This window comes from Genypterus blacodes, unplaced genomic scaffold (genome assembly GCF_046128005.1).
Source record: "Genypterus blacodes isolate CSIRO-AG114 ecotype Tasmania unplaced genomic scaffold, CSIRO-AGI_Gbla_v1 ptg000052l_1, whole genome shotgun sequence".
Taxonomy (NCBI): domain Eukaryota; kingdom Metazoa; phylum Chordata; class Actinopteri; order Ophidiiformes; family Ophidiidae; genus Genypterus; species Genypterus blacodes.
In genome coordinates, this window is record NW_027466864.1 from 3,406,421 (window position 1) to 3,427,094 (window position 20,674).

Below are 20,674 nucleotides of genomic sequence, written 5' to 3' on the forward strand. Positions count from 1 at the left end.
TTCAGGAGCTGTTGATACAGGCAAACACACAGGGTTTGGGTCAAAAGGATTAAAATGGTGGAGGTGCTGGTTGTAAGAAGGAGAGGGGCTGCGAAATAGTGGTGGGAGCAGCAGGCGAGCCACCCCATAACACAGAGGAGTGGGGAGATTACAGGGAAAATGGCGCAGGGGGATTCCTGCAAGGAGAGGGGAAGCAGTGACTCCAAATGGCATTTGGAACTCAGCATCAGTAGTCACTATTCAACAGTATGCAGGCTTAGTGAACTCGGGGCATCAGAAGCGGTGGGCATGTTTTCTGTGCTGGTCAGGTGACGCTCAGGCCAGCCAGGAGTTTCTATAGGTGATGCAGGTCCGAACACAGCCCCGTCTCATGTGTTTAGAGTTAGTGCACAACTAAAGAATTTATCTGTAGGATGGTGCAGTCAGACTCCAGATATTATTCTTTGATGATGAACCTGGTGGGTATTACGTGTCCAATCAGTGTCTTTTGGTTTGTTCTTTCATGGTTTGAATTAATCAAAATGCATCATTTGCACATTGTTTTTTTTATAAATCTCATGAAATTAAGAATAATTTCTACAATTTGGTAATTGGTGGTTTCTCAATCATCTAAATGTTCTCATCTGAAGCCATAATTATGAGGGCATTATTCTAAGTGGTGGCTTGTAAAGAGGTGAGCAGTCACCACTACGTTCCGCCAATGTCAATGAGCAAATGCCAATGAGATTGTGAGAAATATGGGAAACCAAAAACAACATCATTCGTTGTCACTTCTTGCATGAGGCGTATTGATCTCAGACGTCAGCCCTCTCCACCTAAATGACAGATCTTGTCATTTGTGCCCCTTGTCTGTAGTCATTTGTGTAGTGTGTGCACAAGAAGACAGAAGAAACATAATTTTGTAATTCGAGCAGTTAAGCGGTTTTAAGGATTCTGATGTTGTGTAGTCTGATCTTGGCATTAGGTCTTGTTGCTCAGCTTAAGGTTCATTTTGCTCACTGAAAAAGTCCAGAAGGATCACGATTCAGCAGCAGTCGATTCTGTCCAACTTGGGAAATTGATGTGCGTGTAACAGGCCCATGGTGTGGGAAAGGAGACCCCCGTATCTGGTCTTCAACCTCTCTCTGAGTGTGACGAAATATTGTAAACGGCAGAAAAAGAAAATCGCAAATCTTAAAGTTGGTGGCCAACTCTGCTGTGTAATATACAGAGAGGCTGTTTAAGCTTTCTGACGGAGCCCTTCATGCTTATGCAAACCTCACATGGTTTGGATAGAGTTCCATCAACAAAACATGTCAATCACTTCTCCGTGAAAAAGCCAGAGATATGAGAGTGAAACCTATCTCGCACAGACCCAAATACTGTACCCACGGCTTCCATTTCACAGTCTGTGGGAGAGTGGGTTCAAAAATCTTACATCAAATTTTTTTTTCTTCAATCCGGCTCTCCACAGGCTCAGATTACGGGTACATTTCACATTGAATAGACTTGTGTTTCCACCAGTCGAGCCCTCTTCTGGTACGCTGGCTAGTGGAGCGATGACAGATTGGTTTCCACTCACTGCATGGGGGAGCACAATAGAGTGGCTTTGACAGAGTAAGAGAAACAGTGCATCAGTGCCCCCCTACCTCATCTCTCTTTTTCACTACACTTTTCTCTCTTCTCTCGCTCCTTTTCTTCTTACTTTCTCTCTCTCTCTCTCTCTCTTCCCTGGGGCTTAGACGATGGATAGCCCTGTCTGACCTGGACGACACTGATGTCTAGTCCTCCACACTACTGTACCTACAGCACGCCTGTCTGCTCGCTAGCTGCTCCGTCCACACTCTCGCTCTTTCTCTCTCTCACATACACAATATATACACACAATGAACAGGCGGTTGAGGGGGGGGGGGGGGGGGGGGGGAGACACCGCTCTCTGTCACCGCTCTCTGTCACCCAGTACCGACAGGCAGAGGTCAGCAGAGCTCAGGCACTGAAGCGACCTAGGGGAGTAAAGGAGCTCACAACATCTTCAGCCAAAGCCCATAATCAACCAATATAACTACAGTGGTGGGAGTATTCAAAGCCTATACTTAGCAAACTACAAATGCAATACAATGAAAGAAACAAGTAAAAGACATGAAAGCATTCTAAGTTCCATTTAAGTCAATATAAAAATGCATCCAAAATAAAAGTACTCCAGGTTTAACATCAATCAGTGAAACAGCTAAAAAAACAAAAAAAAATTCCAAAGCATGTGGAGAATATTCATGCTTTTCATGTTAGTCAAAGGATTTCAACTGTCAAAAAAGAACAGAATGTACCTCAATAGAATGAAATGGTATGTGTCTGCAGTATGTGAGTCCACTGTTCTAAAGAATGAGTATATCCCCAGAGTGTACAGTGAACATTTAACATACAGGCACATGGCAGTGAAAATGGATGTGGAATAACAATTTACAACAAAGAATGTCTACTATGTAGGGAAGAGTGAATGGTGAAGACAAGCGTCGGCGTTTAGCACACACCTATATGGTAAACAGACATTATGGTATTTACACACTGACTACATTGTGGTCACATCAGCTCTCATCATTAATCAGGAACCCTCACACCAGCTCTCCCATCATATAAGTGCAGATCAATAACAGTTACTCTTACTGTCCATCTTTGCAATTACCACCTTACATCTTACATAACATCAATGCAATAGCAGCCTTTCAAAATGTAACAACACTGATGCTATAAGTTACTTTAACGAGGAAGAGAACCGCGTGCTTCAACATCCAAAAATGGTGTTTTCACTGTTGGCAGGTTGACATTACAACCAGCCTTGATTACAACCATTAGGCATGACTAAAGATGAAGAATGCTCTTTTGATACCACCTGGGATTACACATAATTTCATTAAGCACACAGTTCCTATGCACGTAACCCAGCCAATGCATCCCTGTGTCCTTAGCCCTGGCATTGGGGCTTTAAGAGGGCTAGAATAGCGAAGATCTCTAGACCAGATTGCATGATAAAACAACCTATAGATAAGGCAGTGCTAGAGGTGGCTCACGGCGTGCTCGCCCTGCGCTGCAATGAGAATAGAAAAACTGTGATATCACACTGATACTGGCCTCTAAACACTACGGGGGCTGTGTGTTGTCTTTTTTTTTTCCTCCGCTCAGGTGGATGTACAATCAATAAAATGGATTAGCTGCAAAGGTATGTATAAAGGTTATCGCCCGGCTCTCCCGCATGAGCACAGCGGCGACCCTGCAAAACAATTTCGTAATGTGTCTGGCTATTTTCTTCACAGGAAATCTGATTATGTTTTGTCGAAGCCAAAAATTGATTTGCGGGGGTATACATTATCAAAGGGAACACGACTTCTTCACCACCACACCCCATAAGGCTTTAATAGAATTGTAACTCTCGTACGATCATAACAGTCAATGCAGTATCTTTCTTCTTCTGCTTCATTCTTCCCCTCTGTCAGGTTCCCTTCTCTTCTGCGAGGCCTTTATTGTTGTTTTTCCTGGGGTTTTTTTTCTGTCCCGATCGCCTCCTCTCTTCCTTGCAGTTTCACTTGTTTAGTTCCACTTGCTGCAGTTGTGTGTCAGCCCTCAGAGAGACTTTAACCGTGTGGTTTTCCATCACGCTGACTGACGAGCTAAACACCCCTCCACCCCAGTGATTCCTCTATCTCTCTCTCCTCATCTCTCTCTCTCTCCCTCCCTCGCACACACACACACACACAGTGACTGAGCCTCCCCCCCCCACCCATGGCTGATGTAAAAAACACCCCCACCCCAAAAAAAAGCTGTGTGGATGTGCAGAAAGGCCCCTCTCTCCCACTCTACAGCTTTTGTCTCTGATTATCCCTGCGCACACACCCCTCCATGACCCCCTACATCCTCTCCCTGCACACACATACACACTCTTCTTCTCAACCTGCTCCTGCATCTTATGTGTGTGTGTGTGTGTGTGTGTGTGTGTGTTTAACTCTGACCAATGGCATCCAACAGCAGGGCTTTATCCTGAAGCACATTGACAATGCTTTTCACACCTACTTACCACAGCAGAGATGGAAGCGGTGGGCTGGATCATACTCAGGCCTAAAAGCAGTCTAAGGGCTTTTAGAAGACACACACACACAGAATGGACTCTTTAATTACTGTCTCCAGATCCTGCAGCAGATTAAAAAGCTTACTTCCATATCCGAGGAATTTTTCAATGAATATAAAAAATGGCCATTGATTGTGCCGTTAAGGGAGAAAAGTTAAGAGGGGAAAAATAAAGTACATATAATCACATTAACTCGCAGTGATTAATGTAATAAAACACGTGATCTTTTTTCCCCATCTGTATTGAACACATTGAGACATGCTCCAAATATTAAGACGCAGCTCCTCAAAATCCACTTAACTAGTTCAGCGTTCAAAGACATCTGCAACAGCGCTACAGATAACTCCTATAACATGCTTATGCAGAGCAGATAGGGGCAAAGACAAGTGCAAAAAAATAAAACACTACAAAGGCGAGCGCATAACACAGCCAAGGCCAGATGAAATCAGTTTTGTTCTCATAATTATCTGGACATTTGTGTCTATTAAACATGGATGAAACCCATTTGCATGCTTCTGAATGAGCTCAGCTACACATTAGTGGTTGTTGTATGTTTTTGATCCTGTGCCCCCTGCCTGACCATCTTCCAAATCTGGATCTTCTTTATCTTTATAACTGGATTAAATGATACCACTTGGTAGTCTTACATCGAATTACCAGTCTTGTTTTGTTTCTAATTGAGACTGGTGCTGGTGATCAAATCAAAATAAAAAGTCTGGATCTCGCAATGATTACAAACTCATTCCAAAGATTCCTGGATCTGACCCTGGATCTAGATCAGCACATAAAACACACATTCTTCCTTGATTCTTCAATGTTCCATGGAGTTTGATCATAATCAGAGCCATTTGTGTAATCTGCTAAGAAACAAACACAACAAAGTGACAACAAAGGCTTGTATCTGCATCCGATGCCTGTACTGGCCCTTAAATATAAATATCTCTGTGAGTGTGAGACTGCGTTTGTGTGTATGTGCGCACCACCTTGACTCCCAGACACACAATCAGCTTCCCCGCCTGATCAATACTGAAGCATTTCTCATCATTGATTATACAATTATGGAGAAGTTAAATCTGTGACACACACTCATGTACCATGCGGCGCATTAAGCCGTGCGCTGCGGCGGGCGGTGGAGACAGAGAGGAGGGAAGCAGCTTCCTCTTCACTCAGCCTCTTTTTCTTAAACGTGGCGCTTAAAGTGAGCTCAGTGTATTCCAGGTACTTCACTCAGATGATTATAATGCCACGAGGGTCCAATACATCACTCTTATTAGCCACACTGGAGCACAATGGTATCATAATTAATGGTCGCAGCAGGATTGAACGCTGCCCTGACATGGAAAAGTGGGCCTACTTAAGCTCTACAAGGCATTTAAATATGCAGAGTGAATGGCACAGCCCAAACCCTCCTGCTCTAAGGACAGCCCACGCTCATTAGCCTGACACCCTCCGTGGCATTGATACAAGGACGACCGGCTGTACTCACACACGCTCGCACACACAAAAACACATATCCGGAGCGCACACTCCGAAACGCACAGAAGCAAACATTAAACATTAAAATGTTACGTAAATCTTCGGCATAAGTCTTCTCGTCTTACGTCCCTCATCAGCACCCATCGCTTCTTTTACGTTTCCGTCTCCGCATTGTTGTTTTTGTCTCGAGGCTTAGGCGACACTGAATACAGATGGACATATATGTGTCAGACGCCATTATGTGAATTTTTGGTAATGGTCTGCTCGTTCTGTGTGTTTGTAGTGAATGTGGCAGTGAGTGTGGTGTCTGGTGTGTGTGTGTGCTATACTGTCTAGCGCGGGGAAACTGCCTGCACCGCCAGAGAGTGAGAACAATGCACATAAAAGGCTGTCGGAGGAAGCGTCTGGAGCCGACGTCTTTCACATGCCTCTGAATGGAGCAATAACAAAGTGTGTGCATGTGTGTGTGTGTGTGTGTGTGTGATGTGTGTGTGTTTGTATGTGCTTATATGCTTATTTGTGAGACAGAAAGGAAAAAGAGAGCACGCCCTCTGAATGTGTTTGTGTACGTTGGAGAAAAAAAATGAGTGTGTGCCCTTCTTAGTCACGTGCACTGAAATGTGTGTGTGTTTACATGTAATCATGCATGTGCAAAAAAATGCCCCAGCTCATAAACACATGTGTGGGATGGTTAAGTCCTCCTTAGATCACTGTGTGATTTAGATTTTGCCGTCCTTAACCCGCGATACACTCTTCTCCTTCTCCTCCTCCTCCTCCTCTCCACAAAACCAGCTTTACATTTTCTCTTAGAAACGCTCCTCAACCAGCTGCCAAACGCCTGAAAGCAGCCGCTCACTCCAGCCTGACCGTACAACGAGTCATCGCTTGGCTCAGTGCAATCAATTATTGTTGCAGTGGAATCATTAATAATTTCCTAATGAAAATGATTCTGTTGATCTCTGTTGTCTTTTAATTAAACATAATTAGTCAGCTGCTCCGAGCTGTGGTTGGGACTCCTTTAGGGTACAATTTTGTTTTAATACACTGATAATGAAATTTTTACATTGTGTCAGTTGTTTGGCTATTATTCAGTCACACTATTTCGCTATGTTCCCAGATAACAGATAATAACCCCTGCACCTCCTGTCATTTCAAAAGAGGGAACAATTAAATTCTGAACTGTAAGAATCGGGCTCCTCTCTGCGTACCGTCACTGCAGGAAATCTCTATATTCAGTACATTCTCCTGGCTGGGTCCATGAAGAAAAATAGATCCTAAAAATCTGTGCAGGTAGGTCAGGTCAGCTCAGCTCATCTTCTGGCTCGGAGGTCCTCAGCACCCGGCCAGTTGAAAGAGCAAATGAAGGCATAAAACGGATCTGATGGTGAGGACTTAGACTCTTGGAGAATATGAAATAACACAAAGACAGTGAGTTTAGCTAATTCTGCACAGTCCGGGCTTATGTTCAATGACCCAGTTACATTGGTCAATTTCCCCACGAACAATAGCCCAAGTTGCTCTGGAGACTTATTGGACATGCTGGATATGAATGTGGTCTGGCTTAAGAGGCTTACTGTTGAAAAGTTTTGGTGACCTCTGAATAAAAGCACATAATATGGTCACACTGAGGGTGTATAGTTTGAATGGACTCAGGTGACAATGGAGCAGGCATGAAGGAGAATGACTGGAGTCTTATTATGTTTTAGGTGTAAAAGGGTATTCCTTTACTGTAAGCTGTAACTACACTGTAGCAGTGGAAAGGCTCTGATTCAACCTGTTTCCTGATAACTTTGCATGAACCTTTCTCTCTATCTAGAAGTCTAGTGAATCATTCTAAAGACATTTTATACACAAACGTTAGGATCTCTGTTATGAGATTACGCACCTTCTGGGGACATCAATCCAAATGTTTGCTTCACAAAGTGTTGACATTTCTGCTGATATGAGAAAAGGAGGAACTTTCTAAACATTTCTAGTAAAGGAACATAAGATATTGAATGTTGAAATGTCTTAATATTTGACCAAATTTCTGGAAAAAAATCTAGGAGAGGAAGCTGAGAAAAAATCTTCAACAAACAAACAATTCTAGAAAACGAGAGAATGCCTCAAAAATACAGATAAATACTATAAAATAAAAGTCTGTTATTTATCTATGCTGACTCTCTCTCTCTCTTTCTCCGTCTCCTCTCCTTGCCCCCTTTCCTTCTCTCTCCTCACTTCCCAGTGTTACTGTAACATATAATTACTCTGCCGACTTGCTGCCTGTTTCTATAACTTCACTTGTTCAAAGAAACTGTCGGAGTGAGGAGCAGAGCATTGTGGGAGTACCAGGTGGATTTCTCGATAATGACTTGGCGCCGTAGTAGAGTTGAGAGTTTTAGTAATGGCTGGGTGCTGAGGCTCCTCCAAGCAGTTTAATGTAAAACAAATAGGACCATGCTGACAGCCTGAGAAAAACAGATATTGCACTTTTCTCTTCCACTCCAGGGCTCTTTTGCTGTCTCTCATTTCAAGAAAGACTATTCAAAGAAGAATTTATATTAATGGAAAAACCTCTGTGAATCATGATTTGGGCAAATAAAAATCCCTCAAACATCACTCTTCTCCTTAAATTTCATTTTTTTTTCAATATAGCGCTTTGTTTGTTCATCTGGACAAAATGACAGCGGAATTGGATTATAACTTACGAGAAACGCAGGAAATAGCAGGAAATGTATCATTTGACACTCTGAGGTTAAGTTGTCTTAGTGCTGCTGGCCAGGAGCGTCCTGTGAGCCAATAAACTAAACTACCCCACTGCCTTACACAGACACACGCACGCGCTCACACCTCTGCATGTATTATACATTACACACTCTTGGAGTACAACTCTCCTCGGAATTATTTTGCTGAATCCTGTCTTCTCTTCCCTCGGTATATTTCCCAGACATCCTGAATGACTAAAGAGAGAGAATGTGCGGTACAAAATGCAGAAATCATAAGACAGAATGACCAACGGTACAGCTACAGCATGAGCCACTCAAACCAATCACCAGTGCCTCCATAGAGATACTCCCCCATAGATTCCCACTGGCAAGCTTCCAAAGTGAACTGCCACTATCTTCTCAGGCAGCCATAAAGAAAGCCGAGACCGCTGAAACGTGAGCCAAAACACATTCTGTAAGCATACTGTGTACTGAGTGAGATATTCACTGTTTTCCATAAGTAATGCATCTCAGGGGGCAATGAAGCAGAGGGGGGAGATAGAAACAATCTAGACCTCAGCTTCTCTGACTGGGAAAAGGTTACTGTTGGACTTTAGTCAATCTGTATTAGTGTTGTCCCGATAAACATGATTCCTTCAAATGTTCTGCAAAGAGGCGATATTCAATATTGAAGTTTTGATATTTCACCGAACGTGTTCAGCACACTGAAATTCAATTTCAATGTCACCTCCAGAGGGTGTACAGATGCAGATTGGAATATTTAAAAGAAGGAGAAGAAGACAGAATGGTATAAATCCAGTCACAGTCTGGCTCTTGACAGCGGGCGGCAGCAGTCGGTTGCAAGAGTCAAACGGCTGAAAACGTTCAACAGCATCAAACACGGTCCCTGTCCACCTTAAGAAACTGTAGCCACGAGCAAATGTGGAACAATTTTGGTCACACAAGGGGGAAAGATGAACTCCCAACCAATTTCTCAAAATGCCAGAGGAAGAGTTGCTGCAAAACTCTCCAAGTCAAGTGCAGGAACAGAGTTTGACTTTTTCTGGGAAGTTCTGGTAACATCCTAGAATCAGATATTTCACAATAAAAGGGCATGTATTTGTTATTTTTGATGTAATATCAACCGGGGTCCTGGAAGGCTTGTTGTTGATTAGTCTGTACTTCCATAACATGTTGTATCATGTGAATTTATGCTGCGTTTGAGTGCTCATCAGAAGGTGGTAAAAATCCAATCGTTAAACTGCACATACAACCTCGAACGCTCCGCAGAAGAAACAAACAAAACACAGAAGTACAAACCTGCACGTGCACGAGATCATAACACTACTTTTGCTGTTTTTATGTAATGAAAAATGCGTCTAATTGTTTCAGGCATGGTCCTAGAACAGAAATTCACTAGATTGTCTCCTCAGGCTTATTTACCATGAATCGCTGTGGACGCCATTTTCGTCATTTTGGCATGAAGAATACAGAGATGAAACACTTTGCCAGCTGTTAGATTGCAATGTTCAAGTTGTAAATGTGGTATTTCCCAATTCCATCACCACTCTCCATGTAAAGTAACATGCTGAGTGGTGAGAGTAAAAGCGGATCAATGTGTTTCAAAGCTTTGCAAAGACTTGAAAACTGAAAATAAGAACATAGAACTTTGCATCCTAGGTCCCTTTTTAAAATTCTACAGGATACATTCTGTTCATGAGTCATCTCACAAACTCAAGGCGGGAATAACAAGGACGGGTGAATGACAGCTGAATGTCTTTGTGATACTGGATTATCTGGTGAGACAACATTTGGTATTTTGATAACTACATATGCACGACTTATAGAGAGATGACGAGATTATTCAGTATTGTGTTTTCCATTTCCATCCAGAGAGCAGAGGGATCCTCAGCAATTACTATAAGGTGGCAAGAGATATTTAACTTCCGCTGCGAGATTTGAATTAATTCTTTGTATTCAACATTCCCTCTATTATCGTTTATCATCAGCCGGCAAGCGTGTGATTATGGCAGAGGATTTACCGTAATGAACTTATACTAATACAGCACAACACAGAACAACTCTCACAAGGGGGTACGTCTGGAGATATTCTGTTTAATTTAATAAGGTCAAACTGGAAGTGACAAACAAAGCAGATAGGAGGCTTTTCAGTGGCACACAGCTGAGGTGATGATGCTACACGGAGTCGCGATGCGTGTAAAACGTACGATCTTATCTCTGTCGCCATGTATGTGGAGTGGGAGAGAGGAAATTTGACTTTTTAAAAAAAAAAGTGATAAATCCTGTTATTTCATACAGTCAGTGTCCTCGCGGAAAGATTAGACGATTTTAAAGAAGTGCATAATCTCCTTTAACAGCTTATCAAAACTTTAATGATTTGGCGATAAAGAGCACAAAGTTAAGTCGCCGGTTAAGAGGATAACTCCCCAGTGCAGTCTAGTGATTAGTAGATGAGAATTGGGAGACCGAAAATCCCGGTTGCAAATCCCACTCCTGCCACTTATTCACTTTGAGGGGAGAAGACGCTCAGTTTCAGCTTTGGGGTATTGTCACGGGGTAATCATTTTGAAAAGTGATAAATGGAGCCCCCCGTTCCTTTGCCCTTTGGAATCCAAACACATCTTTATTTACGTATTTATAACGCTGTGTCTCTTTGGTTAACACCCGTCAAGACCCAATTATAGCTGCAGAAGCCTTGTGCTTTGATGAGATGCGGCTGAAAGGACCGTAGTGTCAGCGCGAGCATCTTCTTATACAATCTGTAACCTTACACCAAGCAGGCTTCTATACATATCCATGCTTTAATGAGGGTTTTTCTAAGGACACAATTCAGCAGATTGAGTAGTTTATCTTCATGCCAGTGAGTCATTTGGGTTTTTATGGCTGCAATTTATTCAGTGTTGAGTAAACAACATCGATTTTTGACAGATATAGTGTATTTTGGCAAGTATTCACATGTATCCATTTCTGGTTTGGTGGGTATGAATGTGTCTAATTTATAAAAGCCGCACAGCGAAAGCTTTGCTGATTTTGTTAGAGGACAAATGAAGCAAAATGGCAAACCCATCTCCACCCTCGCTTTGCTTGCTATCTTTGAGATAGGGATCCACTTAGTATAAAACAGAAAAAAAGAGGCATTAATTACCTTGTGAAATCTAAAGACCATTAACTTTGTGTGTCAAGTGATGTTTCTCAGTTTCTAATCAGAGTTTTAGTGATATAAATTACTCTCTGGATGAGAAAAACAGATATGGTGGGGAATGTGTGTGCACGTGCTGACTGGAGTGTGCATGTGTGTGTCCTTATGTCTGCGTGCTTGGCTTGTACGTGCGTGTGTGTGTGTGTGTGTGTGTGTGTGACTTTGGGAAGCAAGTAGAGCAAGAAAGAGAGAGAAAAGTGAGTGAGAGGGAGAGAGAGAGAGAGAGAGGGGGGGAGAGAGAGAAGTTGAGTGGATGGAGGATTGTCAGTGTCGTTGCCGCGGCGCTGTGGCGTGGTGTGTTGCGCCGTGGAGAGATAACAGGCTGCCTGCTTACCTTTGCTGTACACCACACAGTTGTTTTTGTTGTCTTCCGCTCCCTGCCAAGTCACATCCAGCAGCCACCTGGGGCCGGCGCTCAGCACCACCGGGACCGTGCTCTTCGTCTTCTGGACGGGGACAGATAACAAACACTAATCATTTGCTTATTTTGGTGATTAAACAAACATTAATAAGCGCTGTTGTTACGCTCTTCTGCTGCACTGAATGGCCGTAAACAGACAATTTCAGAAACTATACAGTGTGCAACTCAAGTCCACCCCCAGTGCTAAGAAGATTTGAGAGCCAAGGAAGCGTGTGTGTGTGTGTGTGTGTGTGTGTGTGTGTGTGCACATGTAGCATGTGACAACTACCAGGAGAGTACAGACAAAGGCAGTGGTGGTGTGGGGAAAATGTATGGAAGAGGCTGCATTCTGTCAGCAAGACGGAACTGGAATCATCCAGGATTGAACTCAATGATTCAGCATCAGATCTCCCAGATTAACAACATCTCAGGTGTCTGGGAATTACACAAAAAAAAGAAAGAAAAGGCCGGTGACTTTCAGGGAGAAGGGAGCGAGTGTGCAGCAGTGAACTTTGGGCACATTGTACCTCGCTATCGCCAGGATCTCACCATTTCCTGAAACAACCAGGGAGGAATTTAAAGAATCAGTATCCATTCCAAAGGGCGATTGAGGTTAGACTTTTATAATATGCTGGCAAAATTATTCCGAGTGTGTAAGGTCATTTTTCTTCACGGTCAGAGGTCAAACGTGGAGCTTTATTCCTATGAAAGAGAAAATAAAACACAGAGATAGAGTGCAACAGCCACCATAATAGATTCACACGGAGCAGGGTCACCAGATCTGCTTGCTCTATTTATCCACGTATGATTTTCTATTCTGTTTTATTTTATTTTTCAAAGGGTAATGAAAGCCAAGAATACGCTGTCACAGCAGTTGCGAAAGGGGGTTGCGGAGCGTGTGTGTGTTGTGGGGTGTTGTCTCATGTCTTGGGTACAGTAGCCTATTACTCAAAGGCAAAATGTCAGTATTTCAAGGCCATTACTTTTGAACCCCCGGGCCCTCCTTCATTAGGATGTTACAGAAATAGTTTAGCTAAGAGAAAATGGGTTGGGGTGCAATCTCGACACTTCATTGCTTTTTTCCATCCGAGCAGCCGGCGACGGGACACTGTCCATCTGCCTAATGCAACAGAAAAATACGAGTCCTCTCCCATGCTTTTCGCTGATTTCTCTCCTCCGCAAAGGGAAACAACCTTCAAGGATAAATGCAAATGTCACTTGAGCATGTTAAAGGTCTGAATTGGCACAGATATGCACAAGAGATGAGCACTGTGCTCCGGCAGTGTGCCTGCGTGCCCTCCTCCTCCGCCACCCACCCATTTCTCTCTCTATGAACTCTATCTAGTCGAAGGCTGGAGGACAAACAGATTTTTTGCGGAAGGGAATTATTTACAAATGGCAAATATATCTCACAAGGATGATAAGAATCTGTTTGGATGTTCTGTGGAAAATTATGAAAACGTGTAAATGCTAGGCAACGGCAGGCTGGTGAATTGTCCTTATATATAGCTCTGCACATCGGTGCACAACGGTGCCAAAACGATCAAACAGAGACAGTAAATTGTGTCTGTTGATATTCTTATTCCTCCTCTTGGCATCTTCTTATCCCACCCTGGCAGCAGATGAGAGAAAGAGGACCTCTGTAATTTAAGTCATCCTCCATTTCACATTTCAAATTAGCCTCACAATAAAGTCTGATATCTGGCTAACCTGAAAATCTCACACCCCTGTCAAAGGAGCAGAGCAGACCAGCCGATTGTTGCTAGGACAACTATCTGAAATGGGAATCAGATTAACCCTTTCTTAGATCTCCAGACTACCGCCATCTCTTCATTCAGCAGCGAGAGGCCTCTGTGTCGTCCCTCCGAGCCTCTGGGAATTCATGATATTCCAGCTGCTCTTAATACACCCAACAGGGATAAAAATACAATGTTAACTAGGCATCTTTCCACCATTACAGATCATGAGAAATTTGGTAAATCACATGTGTTTTTTAGTTAGTGTCCTTATGGAAACTTCTGAGTAAAACCGTCTTTTGTTCAAAATGTAACACCTTGTCAGAACAGATTAACATTATGCATCTATATTCACAATAGTGGCCTGTGCTTTGTAAGCATGCCGCATACACCAGCCGTCACAAAGACAAAGAAATGCAGAGAAGCAACATATTTAGGATTAAGAGGGGATGGCGTCACTGCAGGGAGGAGCGTCTGCGAATGCAAATGAAAACATCTCTCTGTGCGACCAAATCAGCTGGCCTAAGTGGCCGAGGCCAGAAGAAATGCAGATTGACAGGCAGAAAATTACCATTTCTCTGGAGCGAGGGAGCATATGATGAACAGGATTATAGAAACAAACTCGTCTTCTACCAAACAAATCATAACCTGCAGGGGATGTGACGTGTGGAAGCTCTTCCATGTCCAGAAGGAGGAGTGAGGTGTTTTTAATATACTGACCCCTATAGGATAGTGGAACACATCACTCCCTATACAATCATTACATTTACACAGATAGATACAACCTATTCTTAACCCCATGGTGTCTAAGGTCGTTTTTGCCACTGCTGCCCTGTGAGTTAACCCTTTCTACAACAACAAATGAGGCCTTGACAGCAGCAGAATATGACCATGACTGTTATTTTATGAAAGAATTCTGTAGCCCTTTCCTTTTTTATCCCCAGGACCTTTTGTTTTCAATGAATTTTCTGTCATTACTTTTGAATGACCTTCTTTTATTTTTTTCAATTGAATTTCATAGAAACAAAATTAACATCTGAGAATTTACAGTCCATTTTTCCTGGTTTTTCTTTTTCAATTACTTTTTTTGTAATTCTACAATTTTCCCACTCAGAGGTGATTTATTTATTTTTTTCCTTAAACAGTCTTTTATTATATTGGCAGTCCAGATTTTTACAAATCAAAATTGATCATCCTGTCCAGGACTGTATATCATTATTGACATAATATGATTGTTATTTTTTCATTGAAAATATATTCAATGTCTATATAAAGTTATTACATATATGACTTTATCCATAAGACGGAAAATCTACCGTTTTAATTTATGATTTGCAAAAAAAAATATATATTTATGACTTATTTGTTTAAGCACATGTCAAGCATGTTCAAACTGATAAATCCCAGCTAGAGTATTTATAAAAGGCAGTATTTATTCCTATTTATTTTGGAACCTCACCTCTGTCAGAGCCTTTTCTCCTCCCTCACTGTGTGCTGTGTTGTGGTTTATCCTCCCTCTGCCTTCACTCCACTGCTTTCAATACTCACACTATTTTTTTTCTCTCCCTCAGCTCTGTTACCGTTCCCCGTGTAAGAGATACAGTGACCAAAACAGTGTAGTCAGCGAGGAAGTGATTACAAACTGATGCTCCAAATTCGCTATAAAATGAAAATCAATATTTCCACAAGTTGCTGCAACATAAAAGATAACCTTCATTGATTTTTCTAGACTTAGGCCTCTGTGATAACATCTAATATAAATTTTCAGCCACACGGATTTGGATCAGAGCGGAGCAGGGGCTGAACGATAAGTTCCGTGCACATCTCTCAGACTTGGATTTCCCCCCCGCCTCCCCTTTCCGTCTTCTGTGGCAGGGCTGTACTATTTATAATTGGCCCTGTGTGAGCAAAAGCTTCTATCAGGAATCTGTTCTAATTTTTATTACTGAGAAGCTAAAGCCTGTTCCAGATAATTTGGAAATTTCAGGGGAATTGTGATAGAGCTGATGGCACAGCCGGACCGACTCCAGAAAGGAGCTAACCTGTAATAGCCTCTGTGGCTGCGCTGATTAAATGTTGCCATAGATGAAAGACCTGCCATCACCGCAATAAATTAACCAATCACACAAATCCCAAGTCGCTACTAATCCCTCCTTGATACCATGATCCTCTGATCAGCTGAAGGAGGTGAAGAAGAAAGTGGCTTGTGACACTCAGCCTTCTCCTAACTCCCTGGTTCCCTGTGTAAACAACGAGCTAATGATATCACCGCTGACCATTTCACCACCACTGGCTACTCTTAACCCGCTTCATGGTCAGGGCAGGTGAAATCGATACAAACCTTGGTGGGAATGATTCTTTCCCTCATCTCTCTCTCTCTCTCTCCCCCCTCCTCCAAGGTCACTGACTGGCACTGTATCCGTCTTGATCCCACAGCTGCAGGATTTAGACAACTGAGAGATCAAAACCGTTCTGTCTGAATATCTCAAGACATTCATTGGGTTTATACATTCCGCTTTCAACACCCACTCGCTATGAAGTACTGCCATTTTGAAACAAAATCACCAATGGAAATGTTGGGAATATTACGTGTTTCCCTCATTGATCCTTAACTACAATTTGTTCCCCTTCATCTTGATTTCCTCCCTCTTACATTCCGTTTGACCCTGTGTTAACGCTCCTCAAATAGATCCGATGTTCCCAGCTCTTCATAGCAGTAAAAAAAACAAGCTTATGTCAAGTTTATATGTTCTCTGTTTCTAACATGGGAGTGAGGATAAAGGATTTGTACCTGTTTTACCAGTCAGTTTACAGCAGACAGCACACTCACACCTTGATAACGTCCATTGCAATTAGTTGTTCACTGCGATGAAACAAATTGCATGTGGTCAACTGGAAATTTCATTAAGGGAGATTTTCCTCCAGCCCTCGTTATCGCTCTGCGTATTAATATTTCCTTAGCCTCAAGGATGGATGGGTTGCAAGGGTCTTTTTGTTGAATAAATGGCCAAAGCCGAGCTCACAGTCTGTGTTTCTTGCTATACATGCTGGGAAAGCTGTGTATGTGCTTAGTTAGGTGCTGCATATTTTTCATCGCACCCTGAAATAAGATTCTCTGTCAACATCCTACATAAAGTGGGAAATACCTCCATTTCTCAAGTCTGCTTTTGTGTCATTTTCTCCTTCTAAATGGCTGCGGTTACATCTGCTGAAATGAAAAGATACCGCCATACTGCTTACCCCCACCCCCCGTCCCCCCCTCACTCTCTCTCTAAGGCTATAGCATCTGCTATTGGGGGACTAAATAACAGAAATATGCAGGAATTGCACACTAATTCCCTTTAGAGATAGATCTTGGCTGGTGCCCTGTCATAAATCAGAGAATTTCGATATGAAATGAGGCAAGCTGCTCTAATCATTTCTGCATTTCAAATTGGATCACTGGCTCAATCGCTTGGCTTTTAAACTGCTTGCCTAAGAGCAAATGTGAGGTGGGAGATAATTCGGCTGAAATCTCTGCTTGCGCCGTGCGGCAGTTAGTTTACTGCTTGAGTGCAAGAGAATGCTTTTTTCTTCCCTTAGCCCATCTTTCTCTTTTCAACTTTGTTAAATTGACTTTTCATTTTAAAAATCGATTAAATTGAGAGAGTCACCGCTGTTCCCCCGAATCTTTAAAGGGACACCCATCACTGTGCGCATGTGCCTTTATTTGGCTGCTGCTATCATGGCGGCGCTATGGGGAATAAATATTTTCTCATTTAAATGACCTTTTATCCTGCTGACTGGACTGTAAGCATCAAAGTTCATGTGCTGCATTAGCTATTACTTATTTCAGCCCATTGAAATGCTCACAGCTGTATTTCTACGGACTCTGTGTGGTGATGCATGATTATTGTATATTCAGTTGCTTGTTAAAAATATACTGTAGTGGTAATAGAGCAGATTACTGATTGGCTGGCTGGAAAACAAAATAAGCAAAATAATTAACAGTACATCTTGCAATTATTTTGGACACATTTATTTTGAAGAGGCTTAAGCTGGGAGAGGAGTGCAGAGTAGAGACCTAAACAAAGGAGAGGAGCTCTTTCACACTACATCCTGCAAGACCTTCCACTACACTGTGAAGTTCTACCTGTGCTGCTGATGACGAACTCCTCTCCACCCCTCTCTGATTTTAATGAAATACCTACCTGCCTTCTCCCAACCCTGCAGGTCCATGCCGCAAAGTCTCCGGCTCCTTTCCTGTGTATAATTTCTAATTCAACAGCGCACGTAAATGCATGTGTACAGCTGTAACTGTGTATAATGTGTGTAATGTCCTGAGAACTATTGGATGTCGTAAACAAGAGAAAGCTGAATTTGTAATGCACATGCTTCGGGACTTAATCGTGTCTTGCAGGTACGCCGCACATATACACACACATGTGCTTGTACTGTTTGGCTTTGGTCAGGGGACAGAACGGCTCCTTGCTTCACTTCTCACTATTTGAATTATTTGAAATTTCCCATTTGAATTCAATTGCGAAGGACTTGTTTGATCTTTTGCATGTAAGTTAGGCCTGACTCCTCCAGCAGCGGGGAGCTGTGTGAGGGAACATAATAGGGAACCTGGAGCTAGTAATGTTCACCTGTATGGATATTACCATGGCCCTCGGGGTCACGGTGGCAGGTGGCATATTCTCTGGCCAGCTCCACTCTTTCTCTGTCAGGAATAAACATGTGGAGGGGGATTTCTTCAAAGAGGAAGAAAGGGGACCTCGGGAGTCAATCAGTCAATGGGGTCACAACAAATCCCTGCGCTCATAACCACACATGGAAGGCTTGGATCAGTCTGAGGCAGTAAATAAGGACAAACAATAAAATAGCAGGCATGATGCTTGAATAAAGCCCCTGACTTCAGATAAACCTCTGTGCCCCCCTTTAGGTATTGGAATTTAATATTCCTTTGAACTCCCCTCTCTTCCCTGGTGGAGTCATAAATTTCATGATGAATTAGAATAGCATCTACTGTATGTGCCTTTATTATTTCAGCAGCCTATCTCAGTGCTACCCACTTCCTGATTCACAAAGCGAGCCCTGTTCTTATCTTAGTCATTCAGAGCAATAATTGCAAAAAAACAAAGTGTAATGAAATGTACAATCATTTCAAAATCAATTGAGCCCAATGAGAAACAAATGAAACACCAAGCATACCTTTGTTGCAATGACGATGGATTGAACAAAGGTATCTCACTATTTGCATAGCGCTTGATCATCTACAAAAGCTGCGTTGGGTAGTTTGATCTTTGAATGCACTTCGCAGAAATGGGGGTCTCACTAAATCCACCTTAAAGACCAACAATATTTACACCAAGTAAAGTAAATAAGATAAAGATGGTGAACTTGCCCCTCACTAAATGCATTAGACGTGAACTCTCTTATCAGAGTCTCAGCACACGGACTGTTAAAAGATGGGTTTCCTGAGCTGGAAATGGTCTTTGTTATCCAATTAGTTTGCAGACGACCTCGTGGTATAATATTCCTGCTTTGACAGCCTCATACACATACATCTAATGAGGCACTGCTGGACCACCTCGGAGTGAATGGACACTGTCCAGACCATCATCTCCTCCAGTACTTATCTTATCTTCAAAGCTAACCTGATGCAAGCAGGAAATTTCATATTTTTTATAAGAAAGGGGGCATTTATTTGGTTGGTTGTTCATGCATTCACAGTCATTTGGACAGGGCTTTGTCTTTTTGCAGGCCCTGAGCCAACTAGCCTGAGGATCAGAGGGCTAAGGCCAGGACGCAGGGACAGAGAGGACTTATCAAGGCCTACCAGCAGGAGTTTGTCTCCCTGTAGGGTGGCCGTCCTTCTCTCTCTGAAGGAGGTGAAGCAAGCAAACAGCCTGTGTTGCTCCACTTCCTCAGCCAATGTGTCAACGAGGGAACGAGAAATATAGGATATGAAAACTGCAGTGTTCCTTACGTGAAGCAGACACGAGGCACTTTAATGAATAATGTACGACACCGGAGGGAGCCGCTAAGAACTCAAAATAAAAGGTTCTCTCGAAGAGTCCCCGTTAAGGACAGTGGCTATATTTCTCCAATCACATCTGCTGGAGTGAATGGTCAGCTATCTCAATCTTTGACCAACCACCAGCCTGAACTGCCTCTGTGCAGAGACGAGAGGGGACTATCAGGAGCTTGCAAATGGAAACAATCGAGGATTATCTCCACCACTTCTCAAAGAAGTTGTTTCAACATATCACAAGCAGAGCCCTGACAGTGACAGATGGCAAAGCAGCTGGCAGCACTCAACTTTGTTTCACTGTTCTTTCTTCGTCGTCGTCTTCTTGCTCGTTTGCTGCAATAGAGGTCTGTTGTGTATTGAAGTGTTGGATAATCATTCATTTGGGAAGACATATTGCGTACTGTAAAACAGGAAATGTGTGTGAAGGCAGACTATTGTTGCCTGTCAGACGAAGTGTGCATAGCTTATTTGTTGACACCTTCAAAGGAAGGTAGATCACGTTAAAGAAGCATCTCCCCAAATCTGAAGTAAACATTCATTGAAATTCACAAAACTCTTGAGATAAGTGTGTAAGTGATCGTGTGTGACATGTTTAAGTGAAAAAAAATAAAATGTTGTTATCCCGAGTGGAACATGTGTTCATGAATGTTAGTGTTCGTATCACGCTGTTTGTGTGTGTATTGTGTATGTGTGTGTGTGTGTTTGTGTGTGAGAGAGAGAGAAAGTATGTTTGTTTAGGACTTAGAGAAACCATATGTATGCTGATACCACATCTCCTCTGTGTGACACTTTGACTCACATGCATGCAATTTAACAGACAGCAAACACAAACTGGGAGGGGACAAGCTCACCCACCACCACCCTGCAGGTATGAAGAGCAGCCCCCCCCCCCCCCCCCTCCCCCCCTCCACCTCCAGGACATGCACCCTCACTGGGGTGTTCAGCCAGCGCTGCTCCTGCTCTGCTGCTACTGTGCAACTTACTGCTACGTCTAACTGGTCACATCTGCAGAGTGGGTGAGCACAGAGTCATCTCATTACAGAGAA

General features: G+C 42.8%; 1 protein-coding gene across 1 annotated transcript in view; it reads right to left on the reverse strand.

Moving 5' to 3' along the window:
* Positions 1-20,674, reverse strand: part of zfpm2a (zinc finger protein, FOG family member 2a) — a 112,290-nt gene that overhangs the window by 32,729 nt on the left and 58,887 nt on the right. Inside the window, exon 5 of the mRNA XM_076150570.1 lies at positions 11,811-11,922. Coding sequence (XP_076006685.1) covers positions 11,811-11,922 — 112 coding nt within the window. The remainder of the gene's footprint in view (positions 1-11,810; positions 11,923-20,674) is intronic.